At 39.9% G+C, this 23,931-nt stretch overlaps 1 protein-coding gene across 1 annotated transcript in view; it reads right to left on the reverse strand.

Moving 5' to 3' along the window:
* The window catches only part of LRRC74A (leucine rich repeat containing 74A), a 167,215-nt gene that overhangs the window by 126,803 nt on the left and 16,481 nt on the right, over positions 1-23,931 (reverse strand). Inside the window, exons 4-7 of the mRNA XM_053706018.1 lie at positions 22,233-22,326; positions 21,646-21,695; positions 19,782-19,863; positions 4,159-4,244 (exon numbers count right to left, since the gene is read on the reverse strand). Of these exons, the coding sequence (XP_053561993.1) occupies positions 4,159-4,244; positions 19,782-19,863; positions 21,646-21,695; positions 22,233-22,326 (312 nt within the window). The remainder of the gene's footprint in view (positions 1-4,158; positions 4,245-19,781; positions 19,864-21,645; positions 21,696-22,232; positions 22,327-23,931) is intronic.

Raw genomic sequence — 23,931 nt, forward strand, 5'->3', positions numbered from 1 at the left:
GAAATGGGAAAACTTTCACCAAATGTGTATATTGCCCATTCATTGTAAGGACTAAAACTTTGAATACAGGGGAGAAACTATATTAGATTAAACACTTCGCTAACTGTGAAACTTTTGAAGTGGTGCACCTTCTCTATTGTTCCTGTCCAAGGTATTACGTTGGAAAAACGAAAAGGCAGATAAAAGATCGCATAAGAGAACATAGGGATATTACCTCTCTAAAGGATACAAGTGTGGCAAGACATTTTTGGAATGTCATGAATCAAATCCGGAAACATTGAAATTAATTGGTATTGATAGGGGAATTGTATCAGGAAGAGGGGGGACAATGACAAGTGTCTATTACAAAAAGGAACAAAATGGATGTATGTTCTAAAAACAATGTCCCCTAGTGGTTTGAACGAAAAACTACAATTTGCGAGTTTTCTGTAAATAAGAAATACCTTCTGAATATGTAGCCCCTTTGAGATTTTCTCCAATAAGGTCTATAGATTCTCAAAAAAACAGGCAAACCTAAAAGAAACACTACATTGAGAAATGTGTAAATGCAAGTTAAAAAGAGTGTTGTATAAGACCATATACAAATTAAATGTCATGATACTATAATGATATTTAAATATAGTGGATGGCAGGAAAAATGTCAAGCAACATATGAATCTAAAAGTCCTTTTCAAAAATAAGAATAGAGAGAAAAAGGAAAATGTTTTTTAAAAAAAAGAAAAAAAAAAAGAAAATATGTGTAATTGAAGGTAATAAAAATGGTTAAGAATGTACTATTTGTACTGAATAATAGCAATTTGCGAGCATAATACTAGAGACAGTAGCAATCCACCTTAAAAAGTAACAACAAAGTGAAAAGAGGCGGAGTCTACTTGTTAAAAGAATGACTCATATGATGATTGACAGCCCTGATGAAGCCCTTGTCGCAAAGGACTATGGGTGAAACGCACGTTGGCTGGTTTGTTTGAATGTAACTTAATCGAATGCGGTGTCTGAAGGAGTCAAGCTACAGTAGTCCTGGACTGGAATGAAACCGTTTATAGTCACAGCTAAAGGAAACAAGCAGCAGTATACAGCATCAAAGAATAATTGTGAGTAATTTCAGGACAGATGCAGAGGATGTCTAAGTCCTGTAGTCTGGTCTAAGGAAGGTGCGGATAACCAAGCAATTGGAAGCAGTGGAGGGAATAAAGGCTATCAGGTGGGATGTGTGTATCCTGTCGCCACTGAAGCAGTGGGACTGAAGAAGCCGAGTTGCGGAAGGTAACATTCCCTGCCACAAACAGGCTTATTGCAAGTATTTTAAGCACCCAATAGAAGTTTAACACTCACAATCATTGACTGGCTATTGCATTAAATATACTTACCTGCCTCTATTTACGCAATATGCGTGTTAAAAGGAAACTACACCTGTGACTAACTTGGAAGATAACGACATTTTCTTGCACATATTAACAGAATCTGTTCCCTATGAATGTAGCTGGACTCTTTCTAAAACAGCATGCTTTTTTGTTTTGTTTTAGTGTACCAGCGCTGACCACTACAAGTCTCTAATACGAACTGCCTTAACTTTTTTGTGTGCACACAAGATCTTTTTGACTTAGATTAGTGGATCTACTTTAAATCATTATAGGATATATGTGCATGTATAGGGTATGACTGCATTTGGCGTTTTCTGAATGGCATATGTATGTATGCCTCTTTACTACACATGTTTACGCTTTTTGATTTTCAGTTCAGGAGTTTGGAATTGTATCAATAAAATAAGTGTTTTTTGACATATAAAAAGAGTGCTGTATTCCCTGTCTTTTGAGGATTCTCTATACTTTGAGGTCCTGTTTTTCTCTTTTCTGATAGATAAGTTTAACACTAAATACTCACAATGGTAGTATTTAGTATTTCACAATGTTAGTATATGATATATCTCACCCAGATTAGCAAAACCATTACTCAACACTAGCAATATCATTCAACAATAACACTAAATATTCACCATTAGAATCATCTCACAACAATAGTTTTCTATACACTGTATCTCCCTTAGATTAGCAAATAATATGCAGATGATGCAGTTTGCTCATTGATTGAGATAACATGCAAACCGCTCGAGATAACATACAAACAGTCGTATACAAAACATTGTTAACAAACAAAATACGACATATTGTGTTGGAAAAGGAAAAATCTGTTTGTTCAAAGATACATTCATAGTTGCACACATGACCAAAGAATGCTGTAGTTTGAATTATATTAGGGTCAACAACAGATACAGCTAAACACACTCATGGTCAAAATCACATTTACATTACATTCATTTTATTACATTTATGTAGATGCGTATCATCAAGAAACTTAACAAGACCATTCGCTATGCTGATATTGTCTCAGCGGATAAACTTGCGTTTATTAGATTTTTATATGTTTTTTCCTTTTAGAACAAATACTTCAACTTAAATGAATCAACTATCTATATCAAATACCAAAAGAACGGCAAATTGCATTTTTTTAAAAAATGCCTGCCCGGAAATCACATTTTATCAATTTTTTACACAATATACAGATTATAAAGAACAAAGTGCCTTCATACACAAACTGATAACATGATGCAAATATGAACAAACCTTCTGTCTAGTTTATAAAAACTGTTAAAATGAGTTAAAACACTATAGGTACATTAATTTAATGTGCTTATCTGCATTTTTTCCTTACCAAGTAAACAAAACTAACCAGTTATTTACATTGTATACCGATCCGAAAAATGTATTTTTAGGAATGCACTTTCCAGTCTGTATGTTAATATTGTTCTATACAAAGTACATGTTATTCATAATGATGTGTTTAGAATATAAACAGCTAATATGATGCAAATGTGAACAAAACCTCTTATCGATTATGTAAAGATTTTTTTGACACAAGGTAAACAAATCACACATGATTGACATATTGTATGCCGATTGGCGTTTTTTAAAATTACAAGTCCTGTTTAAATCACAAGTGTAGTTAATGTTGCTAATGAAGCTATTTTGTATCTGTTTTTTTCTTACTGCCTGATGAAACGACCTGTTAATGGTTGAGAAACGCGTTGCAAGAGAAAATAAAGCATTGTTTTTATATTTTATCCTTGGGAAGTAGTTCATATGCTGACCTGGTTCAGCTTTGGGTTTTTTTAACAAAATTGTGCCGAACAATCCTTTCCATGTTGGTAGAACAATAGGAGATTGCTGAACTCCCTACTGGATTGCGGTCTTGGGATCCACAACCAGTGTACAAGCTGCTGAAAGTGCTAGCTCGCTCGCAAGCACCAGTCACAGTATGGTGCAACACTATCTGGTGAGCCTAATATCATCTATACGCTTACATACTCATTTGTATGAAATACACTATGAGGCAACCTCTTCTCTTTTCTTCAACATAAATACATATGTATACATAAATATATATATATATAAAAGAACACGCAGGAGAGCACTCTCACTTCCAAAAATCAGACAGCCAGGGTGCTAGTGGCAGGTAGAATACAAATAAGGTCTGAGGAAGAGGAAACGTCACAGTAAAGTGTGTTTTGATATAAGACCAGTGAGTTACAGCTTTTTTTTATTTATTTATATATATATAAGTGCATTGGAGCCCTTTGCAGTCAAGTAGCTGAAAATTTATATTCATATTTAATAAAGTGTTTAACTGTGTATGTATCTATAAATAATTTGCATTTCAATGTTCTTCACATAGGGGAATATGTTCTATTATATAAGTTTTTATTTAAGAATAAATAGAAAATATTCTTCTATGTGAAGAACATTGGAATGTGAAATATTCATATTTCATGCTCGGTTTAGCACTCTCGAATAAATACGGTCGGGTTAGCGCACGAGTATGGGTGTTAGTTTTTTTTAAAGGTTTGCACGCTCAATTGAAGTCTATGGGAGAATACATTAACGCAATATTTATATTCAAAGTTCCCATTTTTTGCGCAAGTTGGGTTTTCACTCTCACGCTAACTTTTTACTTATAACTCATAACAAACTCATACAAACAGAAGCCATATGAACGGAATCCAAGGCGACCAAAAAGCCTCTGTCTAGCGAAGCTAACATGCTATATGTAAGGGCTTGTAATCTAGCACTAAACTATATGATCTGTCCCTTCCCAGAATATTACCCGCAAACCGGCACTCAGAGCAATGGCTCCCTTCAGACGGATGTGATTCCAACTCAAATCCAGCACTTGAAGACCCTCGTTAGCAGCTAGGGGAGGAAGTGGATAATAATGACAGTTAGCAGGTTCGGGGCCACATCTCAAACAGAATAAAATCACATACGGCTAGATTATGAGTTTTTCGTTTTGAGCTGTGCGCTGCTAACGAGAAGTTATCTCTCACCGCTCACTTTCCTACAGTGCTGGTATTATGGGTTTTTACAAACCTGGCGTTAAAAAGGCAAGAAGTGGGCGTTGAGCAACATTTTGCTCCTTACCACACCAGCACTGCTTAAGTCAGCGGTGAGCTGGTCGTACGTGCTCGTGCACGATTTCCCCATAGGAATCAACGGGGAGAGCCGGCTGAGAAAAAGTCTAACAGCAGCCCCATTGATTCCTATAGGGAAATAAAATTTATGTCTACACCTAACACCCTAACATGAACCCCGAGTCTAAACACCCCTAATCTTACACTTATTAACCCCTAATCTGCCGACATCGCCGACACCTGCATTATATTTATTTACCCCTAATCTGCCGCTACGGACACCGCCGCCACCTACATTATATTTATGAACCTCTAATCTGCTGCCCCCAACACCGCAGCCACCTACATTATATTTATTAACCCCTAATCTGCCACTCCCAATGTCACTGCAACCTACCTACACTTATTAACCCCTAATCTGCTGCCCCCAATGTCGCCGCCACTATAATAAACATATTAACCCCTAAACCGCCGCACTCCAGCCTCTTCATCCATCCGACATGGAGCGGCTCGATCTTTAAGACATCCGGCGCGGAGCATCCTCTTCTTCTGACGACTACCCGACGAATAAAGATGGCGTCCCTTAGATTCGGATTGGCTGATAGAATTCTATCAGCCAATCGGAATTAAGGTAGAAAAAATCCTATTGGCTGATGCAATCAGTCAATAGGATTGAGCTAGCATTCTACTGGCTGTTCCAATCAGCCAATAGAATGCAAACTCAATCCTATTGGCTGATTGCATCAGCCAATAGGATTTTTTCTATCTTAATTCCTATTGGCTGATAGAATTCTATCAGCCAATCGGAATCTAAGGGACGCCATCTTGGATGACGTTACTTAAAGGAACCTTCATTCGTCGGGTAGTCGTCAGAAGAAGAGGATGCTCCGCGTTGGATGTCTTGAAGATGTACCCGCTCCGCGCCGGATGGATGAAGATAGAAGATGCCATCTGGATGAAGACTTCTGCCCGTCTGGAGGACCACTTCGCCCGGCTTGGATGAAGACTTCTCCCGGCTTCGTTGAGGATGGATGTCCGGCCTCGGTTTAGGGGTTAATAGGTAGTTTATGGGTGTTAGTGTACTTTTTAGCACTTTAGTTATGAGTTTTATGTTACAGCGTTGTACCATAAAACTCTTAACTACTGACTTTTAAATGCGTTAGGACTCTTGACGGGGTAGGGTGTACCGCTCACTTTTTGGCCTCCCAGGACAGACTCATAATACCGGCGCTATGGAAGTCCCATAGAAAAAAGACTGTACGAAGTTTACGCAAGTTGTTTTGCGGTAAGGCCAAAAAAGTGTGCGGTGCCCCTAAACCTGCAAGACTCGTAATATTAGCGGGTGTAAAAAAGCAGCGTTAGGAACTGTTAACGCTGCTTTTTTACCCTAATGCACAACTCGTAATCTAGCCGATACTTTTGTGATAAAATGATTGACATTATGTAGAAGTGATACATATAAAAGGAATACATCACACAAATAATATATATATAAAAAATAGCTTCAGATTGTACAAGACTTTTTCTTTTCCTAAACAAGATCATTTTTAGATAAGTGATTTGTATGTAATTCTGTATGCAAATGTGTTGTTCCATATGATCATTTCCACCCACGTGCTGAGCTATTTTGGAGTTTTTAGATGCTGCTCACATTTAAGTGCACATGAAGAATTAGTGTACCCCATGTCGGGTTTATGTGCGTACACCAGACAGGAGTACAGTAATTATTCATGTGCGCAAACCTGACAGGAGTACACTAATTCTTCATGTGTACAAACCAGACAGGAGTACACTAATTCTTCATGTGTACAAATCAGAAAGGAGTACACTAATTCTTCATGTGCACAAATCAGACAGGAGTACACTAATTCTTCATGTGCACAAATCAGACAGGAGTACACTAATTCTTCATGTGCACAAATCAGACAGGAGTACACTAATTCTTCATGTGCACAAATCAGACAGGAGTATACTAATTCTTCATGTGCGCAAATCAGACAGGAGTACACTAATTCTTTATGTGCGCAAATCAGACAGGAGTACACTAATTCTTCATGTGCGCAAATCAGACAGGAGTACACTAATTCTTCATGTGCGCAAATCAGACAGGAGTACACTAATTCTTCATGTGCGCAAATCAGAAAGGAGTACACTAATTCTTCATGTGCGCAAATCAGACAGGAGTACACTAATTCTTCATGTGCGCAAATCAGACAGGAGAACACTAATTCTTCATGTGCGCAAATCAGACAGGAGTACACTAATTCTTCATGTGCGCAAATCAGACAGGAGTACACTAATTCTTCATGTGCACAAATCAGACAGGAGTACACTAATTCTTCATGTGCACAAATCAGACAGGAGTACACTAATTCTTCATGTGCACAAATCAGACAGGAGTACACTAATTCTTCATGTGCACAAATCAGACAGGAGTACACTAATTCTTCATGTGCACAAATCAGACAGGAGTACACTAATTCTTCATGTGCACAAATCAGACAGGAGTACACTAATTCTTCATGTGCACAAATCAGACAGGAGTACACTAATTCTTCATGTGCACAAATCAGACAGGAGTACACTAATTCTTCATGTGCACAAATCAGACAGGAGTACACTAATTCTTCATGTGCACAAATCAGACAGGAGTACACTAATTCTTCATGTGCACAAATCAGACAGGAGTACACTAATTCTTCATGTGCACAAATCAGACAGGAGTACACTAATTCTTCATGTGCGCAAATCAGACAGGAGTACACTAATTCTTCATGTGCACAAATCAGACAGGAGTACACTAATTCTTCATGTGCACAAATCAGACAGGTGTACACTAATTCTTCATGTGCGCAAATCAGACAGGAGTACACTAATTCACCCTAGGAATAGGGTGAATTAGTAGGATCACCCTACTGATGCAATCAGCCAATAGGATTGAGCTCGCATTCTATTGGCTGTTCCAATCAGCCAATAGAATGCGAGCTCAATCCTATTGAATGATTGGATCAGCCAATAGGATTGAACTTTAATCCTATTGGCTGATTGCATCAGCCAATAGGATTTTTCCTACCTTAATTCTGATTGGCTGATAGAATTCTATCAGCCAATCGGAATTAAAGGGACGCCATCTTGGATGATGTCATTTAAAGGAATATTCATTCGTCGGGTAGTCGTTGGTCTGGATGGATGCTCCGCGTTGGATGTCTTCAAGATGGAGGCGCTCTTCACCGGATGGATGAAGACAGAAGATGCCGCCTGGATGAAGACTTCTGGCCGTCTGGAGGTCCTCTTCTGCCCGGATCGGATGAAGACTTCTGCCCCTCTGGAGGACCACTTGTGCCCGGCTGGGTGAAGACGTCTCAAGGTAGGGTGATCTTCAAGGGGGTAGTGTTAGTTTTTATTAAGGGGGGATTGTGTGGGTTTTAGAGTAGGGTTGGGTGTGTGGGTGGTGGGTTGTAATGTTGGGGGTGGGTATTGTATTTTCTTTTACAGGTAAAAGAGCTGATCACTTTGGGGCAATGCCCCACAAAAGGCCCTTTTAAGGGCTATTTGTAATGTAGTGTAGGGTAGGGATTTTTTTTATTTTGGGGGGCTTTTTTATTTTATTAGCGGGATTAGATTAGGTGTAATTAGTTTTAAAAATTTGTAATTATTTTATTATTTTCTGTAATTTAGTGTTTGTTTTTTTTATACTTTAGTTAATTTTATTTAATTGTAATTAATTTATTTTAATTTAGGTAATTCATTTAATTATAGTGTAGTGTTAGGTGTAATTGTAACTTAGGTTAGGATTTATTTTACAGGTACTTTTGTATTTATTTTAGCTAGGTAGTTATTAAATAGTAAATAACTATTTAATAACTATTATACCTAGTAAAAATAAATACAAAGTTGCCTGTAAAATAAAAATAAATACAATTAGTTATATTGTAGCTATCTTGGGGTTTATTTTATAGGTATTTAGTTTTAAATAGGAATAATTTATTTCATGATAGGAATATTTATTTAGATTAATTTAAATTATATTTAAGTTAGGGGGTGTTAGGGCTAGGGTCAGACTTAGGTTTAGTTGTTAATAAATTTAATATATTGGCGGTGACGTTGGGGGTGGGAGATTAGGGGTTAATAAATTCAATGTAGGTGGCGGCGGTGTAGGTGGGTCAGATTAGGGGTTAATAAATATAATGTAGGTGGCGGCGGTGTAGGGGGGTCAGATTAGGGGTTAATAAATTTAATGGAGGTGGTGGCGGGATCCGTGAGCAGCGGTTTAGGGGTTAAACATTTTATTTAGTTGCGGCGGGGTCCGGGAGAGGTGGTTTAGGGGTTAATACATATAATGTAGGTGGCGGTGGGCTCCGGGAACGGCTGTTTAGGGGTTCAACACTTTATTAGACTTGTGGTGGGCGCCTGGAGCGGCAGTTTAGGGGTTAATAACTTTATTTAGTTGCGGGGGGGGGGGTCTGGGAGCGGCGGTATAGGGGGTAAATAGTTTAGTTTAGTGTGGGTGCTTAGTGACAGGGTAGCAAGAAAGCTGCGAATAAGCCAAAGAGCAGCGATATCGATGATTGTTAGTTAACAACAGTCCGCTGCTCATCGCTCCGTACTTGGTGCGTGGCTTTTTGACAGCTTTCTTGATAATTTTGGCGAACGTATTCAGGTTCGCGGCAGTGATGTAAGGCGAACTTAGGCGAGTGTATTCGTGCCGTTGAATGCAAGAAAGTCTAGAGGGCTAATTCTGCATGATCGCAAATCAGAAAGGAGTACACTAATTCTTCATGTGCGCAAATCAGAGAGGAGTACACTAATTCTTTATGTGTGCAAATCAGAAAGGAGTACACTAATTCTTAATGTGTGCAAATCAGACAGGAGTACACTAATTCTTCATGTGCGCAAATCAGAAAGGAGTACACTAATTCTTTATGTGTGCAAATCAGAGAGGAGTACACTAATTCTTTATGTGTGCAAATCAGACAGGAGTACACTAATTCTTCATGTGCACAAATCAGACAGGAGTACACTAATTCTTTATGTGCGCAAATCAGACAGGAGTACACTAATTCTTTATGTGCGCAAATCAGACAGGAGTACACTAATTCTTTATGTGCGCAAATCAGACAGGAGTACACTAATTCTTTATGTGCACAAATCAGACAGGAGTACACTAATTCTTTATGTGCGCAAATCAGACAGGAGTACACTAATTCTTCATGTGCGCAAATCAGACAGGAGTACACTAATTCTTTATGTGCACAAATCAGACAGGAGTACACTAATTCTTCATGTGCACAAATCAGAAAGGAGTACACTAATTCTTCATGTGTGCAAATCAGACAGGAGTACACTAATTCTTCATGTGTGCAAATCAGACAGGAGTACACTAATTCTTCATGTGCACAAATCAGACAGGAGTACACTAATTCTTCATGTGCGCAAATCAGAGAGGAGTACACTAATTCTTTATATGTGCAAATCAGACAGGAGTACACTAATTCTTCATGTGCGCAAATCAGAAAGGAGTACACTAATTCTTTATGTGTGCAAATCAGAGAGGAGTACACTAATTCTTTATGTGTGCAAATCAGAAAGGAGTACACTAATTCTTTATGTGTGCAAATCAGAGAGGAGTACACTAATTCTTTATGTGTGCAAATCAGAAAGGAGTACAGGTATACCTCACTTTACAGCGCTTCACTTTACAGCGCTTCGCTAATACAGCGCTTTGTGGAGCTGAAGTTCAACCTCCAAGGATTTTAAAACAGTGCTGTAATCTTCGTGAGATTGCAAGAAAAGTGACTGGCACCATTTTATTATGCTTAGTTCACTCTGTTTACAGCATTACAGTGCAATCTGTGTCTCACAGGCCCATTTATCAAGCTCCGTATGGAGCTTGAAGGGCCGTGTTTCTGGCGAGTCTTCAGACTCGCCAGAAACACAAGTTATGAAGCAGCGGTCTAAAGACCGCTGCTTCATAACCCTGTCCGCCTGCTCTGAGCAGGAGGACAGGAACCACCGGAAATCAACCCGATCGAATACGATCGGGTTGATTGACAGCTCCCTGCTGGCGGCCGATTGGCCGCGAGTCAGCAGGGGGCGGCGTTGCACCAGCAGCTCTTGTGAGCTGCTGGTGCAATGTTAAATGTGGAGAGCGTATTGCTCTCCGCATTTAGCGAGTTCTTGCGGACCTGATCCGCAGTGTCGGATCAGGTCCGCAAGCCCTTTGATAAATGGGCCCCATTGTGCTATACTCTGGCAAATTGTACTACAGTGATTGTCACTATTTTACAGGTACAGTATTTATTGAATACTGTGCGGTGCGAGTGTTAAACTAAACTTAGCGCTATTGCACACCTAATATAAGTTAGTTAAAACATGTTTTTAAGTTTTTAAACACACTGGCAAGTGAAAAGAAAGCTAAAACTGCCTTGTTTCACTTTAAGGCTGTTTTCACTTTACAGCGGGGCTCCGGTCCCTAACCCGCTGTATGAGCGGGGTATACCTGTACACTAATTCTTTATGTGTGCAAATCAGAGAGGAGTACACTAATTCTTTATGTGTGCAAATCAGAAAGGAGTACACTAATTCTTTATGTGTGCAAATCAGACAGGAGTACACTAATTCTTCATGTGCGCAAATCAGACAGGAGTACACTAATTCTTTATGTGTGCAAATCAGAGAGGAGTACACTAATTCTTTATGTGTGCAAATCAGAAAGGAGTACACTAATTCTTAATGTGTTCAAACCAGACAGGAGTACACTAATTCTTCATGTGCACAAATCAGACAGGAGTACACTAATTCTTCATGTGCGCAAATCAGACAGGAGTATACTAATTCTTAATGTGTGCAAACCAGACAGAAGTACACTAATTCTTTATGTGCGCAAATCAGTCAGGAGTACACTAATTCTTCATGTGCACAAATCAGACAGGAGTACACTAATTCTTCATGTGCACAAATCAGACAGGAGTACACTAATTCTTCATGTGCACAAATCAGACAGGAGTACACTAATTCTTTATGTGTGCAAATCAGACAGGAGTACACTAATTCTTCATGTGCACAAATCAGACAGGAGTACACTAATTCTTCATGTGCGCAAATCAGACAGGAGTACACTAATTCTTCATGTGCGCAAATCAGACAGGAGTACACTAATTCTTCATGTGCGCAAATCAGACAGGAGTACACTAATTCTTCATGTGCACAAATCAGACAGGAGTACACTAATTCTTCATGTGCGCAAATCAGACAGGAGTACACTAATTCTTCATGTGCGCAAATCAGACAGGAGTACACTAATTCTTCATGTGCACAAATCAGACAGGAGTACACTAATTCTTCATGTGCGCAAATCAGACAGGAGTACACTAATTCTTCATGTGCGCAAATCAGACAGGAGTACACTAATTCTTCATGTGCGCAAATCAGACAGGAGTACACTAATTCTTCATGTGCACAAATCAGACAGGAGTACACTAATTCTTCTTGTGCACAAATCAGACAGGAGTACACTAATTCTTCATGTGTGCAAATCAGACAGGAGTACACTAATTCTTCATGTGCGCAAATCAGACAGGAGTACACTAATTCTTCATGTGCGCTAAAGTGACAGGAGTACACTAAGGCCTCTATTTATCAAGCTGTCAACCGCAAATACGCTGGAATTCCGCAGCGTATTTGTGGCGAGCCTGATTCGCCGTAGTTATCAAACCCTACAGACCGGCAAAAGTAGAATATAGTGACGTAACATACGATCTGCCGGACTGAAAGCAGTGAAAGCTCATGTTCGCTGCTGCCCGATATCCCATTGATTCCTATGGGAACGTCTACACCTAACACCCTAACATGTACCCTGAGTCTAAACACCCCTAATCTGCCCCCTCTACACCGCCACCACCTACATTATACTTATTAACCCCTAATCTGCCCCCCCTACACCGCCGCCACCTACATTATACTTATTAACCCCTAATCTGCCCCCCCTACACCGCCGCCACCTACATTATACTTATTAACCCCTAATCTGCCCCCCCTACACCGCCGCCACCTACATTATACTTATTAACCCCTAATCTGCCCCCCCTACACCGCCGCCACCTACATTATACTTATTAACCCCTAAACCGCCGCTGCCATGAAGAATTAGTGTACTCCTGACTGATTTGCGCACATGAAGAATTAGGCCTATAGTTATCAAGCCGTCGACTTTCTTGCATTCGACGGCACCAATACGCTCGCCTAAGATCGCCTAACATCGCTGCCGCAGACCTGAATACGTTCTCCAAAATTATCAAGAAAGCTGTCAAAAAGCAGCGCACCAAGTACGGAGCGATGAGCAGCGGACTGTTGTTAACTAACAGTCATCAATCTCGCTGCTCTTCAGCTTATTCACAGCTTTCTTGGTACCCTGTCACTAAGCACCCACACTATACTATACTGTTTTACCCCCTATACCACCGCTCCCGGACCCCGCCGCACCTAAATAAAGTTATTAACCCCTAAACTGCCAATCCTGGAGCCCACCGCAACTCTAATAAAGTGTTTAACCCCTAAACCGCCGTTCCCGGAGCCCACCGCCACCTACATTATATGTACTAAACCCTAAACTGCCACTCCCGGACCCCGCCGCCACCTACATTATATTTATTAACCCCTAATCTGACCCCCCTACACCGCCGCCACCTACATTATACTTATTAACCCCTAAACCGACGCTCCCGGAGCCCGCCACAACTAAATAAAGTGTTTAACCCCTAAACCGCCGCTCCCGGACCCCGCCGCCACCTAGATTATATTTATTAACACCCTAATGTGACCCCCCTACACACCGCAACCTACATTAAATTTATTAACCCCCTAAACCTAAGTCTAACCCTAACCCTAACACCCCCTAACTTAAATATAATTTTAATTAATCTAAATAAATATTCCTATAATTAAATAAATTATTCCTATTTAAAAATAAATACTTACCTATAAAATAAACCATAAGATAGCTACAATATAACTAATAGTTACATTGTAGCTATTTTAGGATTTATTTTTATTTTACAGGCAAGTTTGTATTTATTTTAACTAGGTAGAATGGTTATTAACTATTTAATAACTTCCTAGTTAAAATAAATACAAATATACCTGTAAAATAAAACCTAACCTAAGTAACAATTATACCTAACACTACACTATGATTAAAATAATTACCTAAACTAAATACAATTAAATACAATTAAATAAAATTATCTAAAGTACAAAAAACCCTCACTAAATTACAGAAAATAATAAAATAATTACAAGAATTTTAAACTAATTACACCTAATCTAATCCCCCTAATAAAATAAAAAAGCCCCCCAAAATAATAAAAATCCCTACCCTACACTAAATGACAAATAGCCCTTAAAAGGGCTTTTTGCGGGGCATTGCCCAAAAGTAATCAGCTCTTTTACCTGTAAAAGAAAATACAATACCCACCCACAACATTACAACCCACCACCCACACACCCAACCCTACTCTAAAACCCACCCAATCCCCCCTTAATAAAACCTAACACTAACCCCTTGAAGATCACCCTACCTTGAGACGTCTTCACCCAACCGGGGAGAAGTGGTCCTCCAGACGGCCAGAAGTCTTCATCCTATCTGAGCAGAAGAGGACCTCCAGACGGGCAGAAGTCTTCACCCAGGCGGCATCTTCTATCTTCATCCATCTGGAGCGGAGCGGCTCCATCTTCAAGACATCCGACGCAGAGCATCCTTCCAGGCTGACGACTACCCGACGAATGAATATTCCTTTAAATGACGTCATCCAAGATGGCGTCCCTTGAATTGCGATTGGCTGATAGAATTCTATCAGCCAATCGGAATTAAGGTAGGAAAAATCCTATTGGCTGATACAATCAGCCAATAGGATTGAGCTTGCATTTTATTGGCTGTTCTAATCAGCCAATAGAATGCAAGCTCAATCCTATTGGCTGATTGAATCAGCCAATAGGATTGAACTTCAATTCTATTGGCTGATTGCATCAGCCAATAGGATTTTTCCTACCTTAATTCCGATTGGCTGATAGAATTCTATCAGCCAATCGGAATTTAAGGGTCGCCATCTTGGATGAATATAAATAAATAATACATTTATAAAATATTAAATAAAAAAAAAAGAAAATGAAAAGTACTAGAAAAAGCACTCTTGTCTCAAACCTTAAATAGAGAAAAACAACGGCCATATATTGCTATGACCATCCATACTGGTGAAGTAAAACATCAAAACACATGATACTAGTGTCAAACTGATTCGTTTATTGCACTATAAAATAAAATAAATAGTGTGTGTGAACTTACATACAATAAATTATATATATAGCAGTGAACTTAGGAATTTTACAAAGAGAACTGTCGCGATCGCTCAGCTGCTGATCGCTTCCTCTGTCTCAGCGCGGTAGCGCTTTCATTGGTTGCTTAGCAACCCTGTTCCTGTCGGCTCTTCCGATGACGTCAGGAGGCCTTCTTATTCCGGCGTCTCCTCTCATCGGTGCCTGTTTGTTGTTACTCGTGGGCTATGTGAGTACAAATTTATTCTTGTGATTCCTGAATTTGTGCCTGCTTATTCTAAACCCCTACCTGCCTGATATTGTTGCTGGACACTGCTTACCTGACTACTCTATTGGTTAACCCCTACCTGCCTGATAACACGTTGCTGGACACTGCTTACCTGACTACTCTATTGGTTAACCCCTACCTGCCTGATAACACGTTGCTGGACATTGCTTACCTGACTACTCTATTGGTTAACCCCTACCTGCCTGATAACACGTTGCTGGACACTGCTTACCAGACTACTCTATTGGTTAACCCCTACCTGCCTGATAACACGTTGCTGGACACTGCTTACCTGACTACTCTATTGGTTAACCCTTACCTGCCTGATTACACGTTGCTGGACACTGCTTACCTGACTACTTTATTGGTTAACCCCTACCTGCCTGATAACACGTTGCTGGACACTGCTTTCCTGACTACTCTATTGGTTAACCCCTACCTGCCTGATAACACGTTGCTGGACACTGCTTACCTGACTACTCTATTGGTTAACACCTACCTGCCTGATAACACGTTGCTGGACACTGCTTACCTGACTACTCTATTGGTTAACCCCTACCTGCCTGATAACACGTTGCTGGACACTGCTTACCTGACTACTATATTGGTTAACCCCTACCTGCCTGATAACACGTTGCTGGACACTGCTTACCTGACTACTCTATTGGTTAACCCCTACCTGCCTGATAACACGTTGCTGGACACTGCTTACCTGACTACTCTATTGGTTAACCCTTACCTGCCTGATTACACGTTGCTGGACATTGCTTACCTGACTACTCTATTGGTTAACCCGTACCTGCCTGATAATACGTTGCTGGACATTGCTTACCTGACTACTCTATTGGTTAACTCCTATCTGCCTGATTACACGTTACTGGATATTGCTTGTCTGACTATTCTATTGGTTAACCCTTACCTACCTGATTACCCGTTGCTGGACATTGCCTGCCTGATTACTCTATTGGTTAACCCTTTCTACACAAAGTTTCTTCTCCTGACCCTGCTGTGTCATCTTCCAGTCTATTACTGTGAGTATATTATACTACAGCTGTCGCAGGGTCAGATCCTGGTATATACTCACTGTGCTAGGGTGTTATTAACCTCATTCTAGCATTTGGGTCTAACTCTGGACTTTACCTATCCTGACAAGAACCCTGTAAATAATAATAAGTGTTCCAAATAAAATGTCCATAAACAGTTTACCACACTGAAGTGTTGTTTTCCTGAATGCTGTGTTGATAAGTCCCATGTCCTTTATTCCCAGTTGTGATAAAGGAAATAAATAAATAAAAAACAATTGTAATCCTGGTATCGTTCCTGCTTTTAATTAAGCACTGCTCAATCTTCACTCTTTATGGGCATATAAAAATAGGTCTAGATTTAAACCATGCTCACAATCTATTTCGCAAGGAGAGAGGCTGTAAAGTAAGGCTCTGCTACGTACACTGAAAAGCTAGCAGTATACAAACTGAACAGCTGAGCATCCAGAGAGCTTCCATGCAAAAAACAGACCCAATAAAGCTGGTAACTAGAACCTGATAGCCACATAAGCTTACTGTGATTCAGCCACAGTTGTGTCCCAGTTCAGTGATGATTTGAGCAAAGGTTTCTTTGTTTTCCAGTAAAGATAAAAGGATATATGGATACGATAGCTCAGCATGCTAAGGCACTGTGGCTGAGCTCTGTAGAAACCCAAGGGTTGCAGGTTCGATCCCCGGCGAGGTCCACTCAGCCTTTCATCCTTCCGAGGTCGATAAAATGAGCAGCGCCTTGAGACCCTTACGGGTGATTAGCCGCGCTTTACAAATACCCAATACATACATAAATAAATAGTCCCAAGACATCACTGCTCTAGAGGAGATCTGCAAGCAGAAATGGGCCAACATACCAGCAAAGTGTGTGACAACCTTGTGAAGACTTACAGAAAACGTTTGACCTCTGTCATTGCCAACAAAGGATATATAACAAAGTATTGAGATTAACTTTTGATATTGACCAAATACTTATTTTCCACCATAATATACAAATAAATTATTTACAAATCAGACAATGTGATTGTCTGGATTTGTTTCCACATTTTGTCTCTCATAGTTGAGCTATACCTATGGTGAAAATTACAGGCCTCTCTCATCTTCTTAAGTGGGAGAACTTGCACAATTGGTGGCTGACTAAATACTTTTTTGCCCCACTGTATAATTAAAAAAAATTCTACTGAGTGAAGAATAAAGCTATTTACCTTCGGGTTGATGCTCGACCAAAAGCTCACCCCATAAAAGTCTATGAGGTGAGGCAAAAATACGGCTGTGTTATTCGACCTCCAGATGTTAGCACATCTGTGGCTTTTACTCAAGCGCTACCTTTTTACTTTCAACTTCTAATATGAACACAAGAATAAGAGCGCTATTAATTTAACTTGAGCGGTGTAATCTTGTAATCTGGGCCTATGTGAGTAATAATGATATTAAAAATATTAATAATGGTCCAACTAATTGTAATAATAACGTAATAATACCAAAAGGACAAGAAAATGAATGGCAGTGGGTTTAATACAGCAGGCTGCAGTCACATGTTTAGAAAGACAGGGTGTTCAGGCACCTAGTGGTGAGAGTTATATTGCAGGCAAGTGTGAATGGGCGGCAGATACTCACAGAAAGTTAGATGGAAAGTAGATGAGGATTTAATGAGAAAAAGTAGCAGAATCTAATAAGTAAGGTGCATCCAGCAGAGAGGAAAGACATCAAGAGGCTTCTAGGGGAAATTAGAGAGTAGATTATTGCCCAATAAGGAGGTAAGGTAAGGTTACAAATAAAGTTCACTCAATTGAGAGAGAAAATATATAATTTAATGCCTAATATAATGTCAATAAAATAAACCTAAATCATTAAAAATACCTATATATACAAATACACATGACCGGTCATCAATAAACTCAGGGTTGCTGCATTGATTATCTGTTAAATATAAAATAGGAAAATACCGGATATTGAATCCGAAAATACTCTCCAATCACGTTTCAGGCATGTATTTATAAGGATATGAAGAAAGACAATAAACCATCTTGATAAAGCCGTTTTACACGGCGAAACACGTGTATGGAGTGATAGCTGTTTGCTGAAGACAAGATTATCAAGCTAATTCCATGGATTAACATGGATTCAAAGAGGGACTATATTACAAGTACGGAACTCTGCGCAGAGTAAGGATATCCCATACAAAACGGAACTACTTACTGAGAGTGACGTCACGCACCCGGGAAACCAGAGACACTGAGCTGTATAGACACCTGTGCACTGCGATACTACACGGCAAGTAGAAATTATATGCAGGTAAGCACTTAGAGGTGTAACAGCCCGTGAGTGTGGTCTTATTCCCTTGGGTTAGCGATCAGACAGTACGGATAAATAAGGCACCTATCTGGAAGCCCACCTTTAAAGCCTAAGACACCAATATTTGCACGACGAGCTCTTACGATTGAAAGGTGATATCTACCTACATTGAGTCCAATGGTATAACATTGTAACGCAATAATTGCATATGGATCTCCACTGAAAGACTTTTCAAACATATGTGCAAAACATCTTTTGTTTATATATCAACTTACGACGTAGGACATTTTAATATTTTGCATTCTTACATTTTTAGCCATATTTTAACTAAGATCATTAGTTTGTTTATTAAATATAGATGATTTAATTTAATTTATGTATAGCGTTTTTCGAATATCGCATAATATACATTAACATATCCGAAGATCCTTTTTATTCTGTGATTCAATACGCTTAATCTATTTACTAGGAGTGTTGGTTATATTTTAGCATGTATATTTGAAGACACATTAGGTGAAAGTAATACAGTTTATTGATGACCGGTCATGTGCATACGTATATATAGGTATTTTTAATGATTTAGGTTTATTTTATTGACATTATATATTTTCTCTCTCAATTGAGTAATCTTTTTCTTTGTTGACTGACCCCGTAGCTGTTAGCGCACATTTACTACCTCTTATATTTACTATTCAATACCTTTCTATCTGGTTTATGGGAACAGAATTGTATATGTGCAGCAGGGGTTAGATTTGCGCACCACTTTACCTTTTTTCTTCACTACCAATACAAATAAAGCTCAACTATGCAAGTGACATATTCAGTACAACAATAATCTGTGACTAATTGGAAACAGGAGTTTTGTGCCTTATAAATCTCAGTTTACTTTATAGAAACAGTTTCCCTATGTGTACACCTCACCCTTTTACTCCATATGAAATAATGGTGCCAATTCTTGAGGGTTCTAATAGAGTTATAAGTAGTACTATTATTAACCTATGAGGGAATAATGACATATTTGTCATGAGGTGACTCCTATTTTCACGCTCACAGAGCACCATGACACCCTATTCCAGTTAGATTCTATGTTTAGGAAGATATCTAATTGTCAGCTTTGATATAATGACATTTTTCAAGTTTAAGCATATGTGTCACAGAGTTCTTCCTGGTAAGAACCAAGGGGCGTGTTGTCTTTTTCCAATGAAAGAGAATAAGTTATTTGGCACAAATAAACAAACCCCTACCTTGAATAGGTTATTGTAACTCATCTATAGCTGCAATTACTTACAACCTAATCTGTATATAACATCTCAATAACTGATCCTATTGCTGCATATAATCCCCTGAATTACCCCTCTATAAATACTACACTTTTACCAGGATAAATTCTCACCCAATAACTGTCCGAGATGCTCTCCTCCTTTCTCACAGAACTCATTGTGACTCAGATCCAGTTCTGTCACCCGAAAATTGGCCTGAGGACAAACACATGTAACAAAGATAAGCAGCAGTGTGCCAGATACATAATAGGTGCAGTGTGACAGTGACAGGCCAGTTACGTTATGCATATAGGGTATATAAAGCCACAGAAGAGGCGGCGCCTCTTCTTTGGAAAAAGCCGTGAAGGCGAAACATGTTAAGGGGGGAAACAGGATCAATGGGTATCCTGTATTTTAATTAAGACAGCGACAAGCCTTTACTTCAAACTTAGACCTCTATGATATTACAGTGTTGCGGTGTTGATTATTAACTCAATCTGGGTGCAGCCTTCAATATATTAGGACTATGCAATGCCAAGTCCTTAATAGCAGCTATACTGATTTACCAAATGGCCACCGTCCGGTGTACTGACTCACCGCAGTGATAACTAGTTTGTAGTCAGAAACAGTGTTGCTTTTTCATAATTCAGCTCACTTCAACACACTGCTTCTATATTCAGATGTGAGATTAGAAAGTTATGGTGCTGATAATAAACCTAATTGGGGCACAGCCTTTTGAATTCTGGGACTATGCAATGCTAAGTCCGAGTAGCAGTAATACGGATTTATTTGATTGCTGCTTTCCATATACTCACTCACCGCAGTGATAACTACACTTATGTAGTATGACCCTCATAGAAGTTAGAAACAGTGGTGCATATTAACACACTGTGAATAACTCTGACTTTACTTTGATATTAGCGTTATACAACCAGCTGATCAGATATGTTTAAACCATATAGAAGTGGAACATTACATCCCATAGCAGGTTGTTTAATTCCAGCATTGCTGCTATATACTTCATCACGAGCAATGGTTGATATTATTTACCCTAGATGGGAACAGTAGACTCGCGCAGAGCCATTATAACCATTCCGTGTTGATGTTAACCATTTGGTTATTACTATTTTCCACATTAATGTAATGCACAATCCATTATCAACTCCTTATTGATAGAGTATATCTAGATATGCTCATATTATTTAAGTTTTGATCTGAGCACAATCACTATCTTTTAAGAACTGTTTAACACTCACCATATATGTTGTGTTATCAGCTGAGGCTATTATTTGAAGTACAGGCTACCTTGCTGCAACTGTTTTTAATGTCACACTGTAACCCATTAATTGGAATAATAAAGATTGACATTTGAATTTGAATTATCCTCATATGCCCCTAACCTCCATCCCTGAGGGAAGAGTGCTTATCAAGTATCCTGTCCAGCTTCTCTGTTGGAATTTTAAATAAAGTATACCTAGATAGGTGTCTGGAGCACTACCTGACAGAAAACAGTACTGTCATCTAGAGCTCTTACAAATGTATTACATTCTTGCAAAACTGCTGTCATATAGTGCTCCAGACATGTGCACGCTCCTTAGCTTATGTCCCTGCTTTTCAACAAAAGCTACCAAGAGAATAAAGAAAATTGGATAATAGAAGTAAATTAGAAAGTTGTTAATTTTGAATTTGGGGTTTCATGTCCCTTAATTAATGCTAACAAATAATGCATGCTTGTGTGCAACCGATACTGTTGTATTAATGCTCACTGACAATGACCACAGCTCTACTAGTAGAAGATATGTCTCTATAAAGTGTCAATAAATTTAGCACATTCCAAAATCCCTCATTTAGATGAAGAAAAGAATAACATGAATGCAATGCCCCTTTAATTAGAACAAGATAATACAGCAATGGCGATCAGTAAAGCAAAGTAATGATATGGGGGTCTCACAAAGCAAGATGGTGCAGGTGACAGTAAATCTTTTTTCTTGTACTCACAGACAAAGCTTCAGCAAAATGCTTTGCAGATTCATCATCAAACTCATTTTCTGCAAAGGATGAGATAGTGGTCACATTAGTCTGGTTAGTGTGAATTTAACCATATTATACCCGTAGAATGTTCTGGGGAGCAAGATATGTGCAGCGCAGAGTAATCCTGGTATTGGGTGCAACGAGGTGTAATCATTTTAGTAAGAGCAATGTGGGGGGATTTGGGTAGAGGAGAGCAAAGTGTTGGAGATAGAGCACTCAATGTAATGTATGTAGGAACCAGTACAAAGGGTACAAGGGGTTCTTTGTGGTAGGAACAATCAGGCAAAGTGCATGGATTCCAACTAGAATTTTAGGGGAATGGTGGAGGGTGCAGTAGAATGGTTTAGGTACAGTGTATACGTTTATGTTATAGTGTAGATGTGGCAGGGTAGCTTCTTTATAGGCTCTAGTTTGTGCAAAGTAAAGATTATTATAAGATGATATGAAACCTAGTAACGATTAGTGAGCGTAATTTTTAAGCAGGCTCTCGCTCTGAAAAAGGTTCGCCATCAGTGATCTCAGAATAAAGACAAGATGACAGGTAAAGGACTCACTTGCCAATTTTATGCTCTGCAGGGAAATGTTATCCAGCAACATCCTGGAGATTACCTCAGAACCGTGCACGCCAAGGTGGTTGTTGGAAAGGTTCTAGTAGCAAAGAGAAGTAGTTAACTCCATGTGTACTTAAGCTGTGCACACAAGAACCACATCACTCACACCCTGTGCACACACACCAAAAACACAGCACCATGTGCACACTTACTTAAACCCTGTGCACACACACCAGAAACACAACATAATGTGCACACTCACTCAACCCTGTGCACACACACCAGAAACACAACACCATGTGCACACTCACACCCTGAGCACACACACACACACCAGAAACACATCACCATGTGCACACTCACTCACACCCTGTGCACACACACCAGAAACCCAACACAATGTGCACACTCACTCACACCCTGTGAGCACACACACCAGAAACACAACACCGTGTGCAGATTCACTCACATACTGTGCACACACCATGTGCACACCAGAAGCACAACACCATGTGCACACTCACTTACCCCCTGTGCATACACACTAGAAGTACAACACCATGTGCACACTCACGTACACCATGTGCACACTCACTAGAAGCACAACACCATGTGCACACTCACTTACTCCCTGTGCACACACACTAGAAGTACAACACCATGTGCACACTCACATCCTGTGCACACTCACTAGAAGCACACCATGTGCACACTCACTTACAACCTGTGCACACTCACTAGAAGCACAACACCATGTGCACACTCACTTACACCCTGTGCACACACACTAGAAGCACAACACCATGTGCACACTCACATACCCGCTGTGCACACTCACTAGAAGCACAACACCATGTGCACACTCACTTACAACCTGTGCACACTCACTAGAAGCACAACACCATGTGCACACTCACTTACACCCTGTGCACACACACTAGAAGCACAACACCATGTGCACACTCACCGTGTGCAGATTCACTCACATACTGTGCACACACCATGTGCACACCAGAAGCACAACACCATGTGCACACTCACTTACCCCCTGTGCACACACACTAGAAGTACAACACCATGTGCACACTCACGTACACCATGTGCACACTCACTAGAAGCACAACACCATGTGCACACTCACTTACTCCCTGTGCACACACACTAGAAGTACAACACCATGTGCACACTCACATCCTGTGCACACTCACTAGAAGCACAACACCATGTGCACACTCACTTACAACGTGTGCACACTCACTAGAAGCACAACACCATGTGCACACTCACTTACACCCTGTGCACACACACTAGAAGCACAACACCATGTGCACACTCACATACCCGCTGTGCACACACACTAGAAGCACAACACCATGTGCACACTCACTCACATCTTGTACACACACACACCAGAAGCACAACACCATGTGCACACTCACTCACATCTTGTACACACACACACCAGAAGCACAACACCATGTGCACACTCACTTACAACCTGTGCACACTCACTAGAAGCACAACACCATGTGCACACTCACTTACACCCTGTGCACACACACCAGAAGCACAACACCATGTGCACACTCACTCACATCTTGTGCACACACACCAGAAGCACAACACCATGTGCACACTCACTCACATCTTGTGCACACGCACCAGAAGCACAACACCATGTGCACACTCACTTACCCCTTGT

Source organism: Bombina bombina, chromosome 1, assembly GCF_027579735.1.
Source record: "Bombina bombina isolate aBomBom1 chromosome 1, aBomBom1.pri, whole genome shotgun sequence".
NCBI classification, from domain to species: Eukaryota; Metazoa; Chordata; class Amphibia; order Anura; family Bombinatoridae; genus Bombina; species Bombina bombina.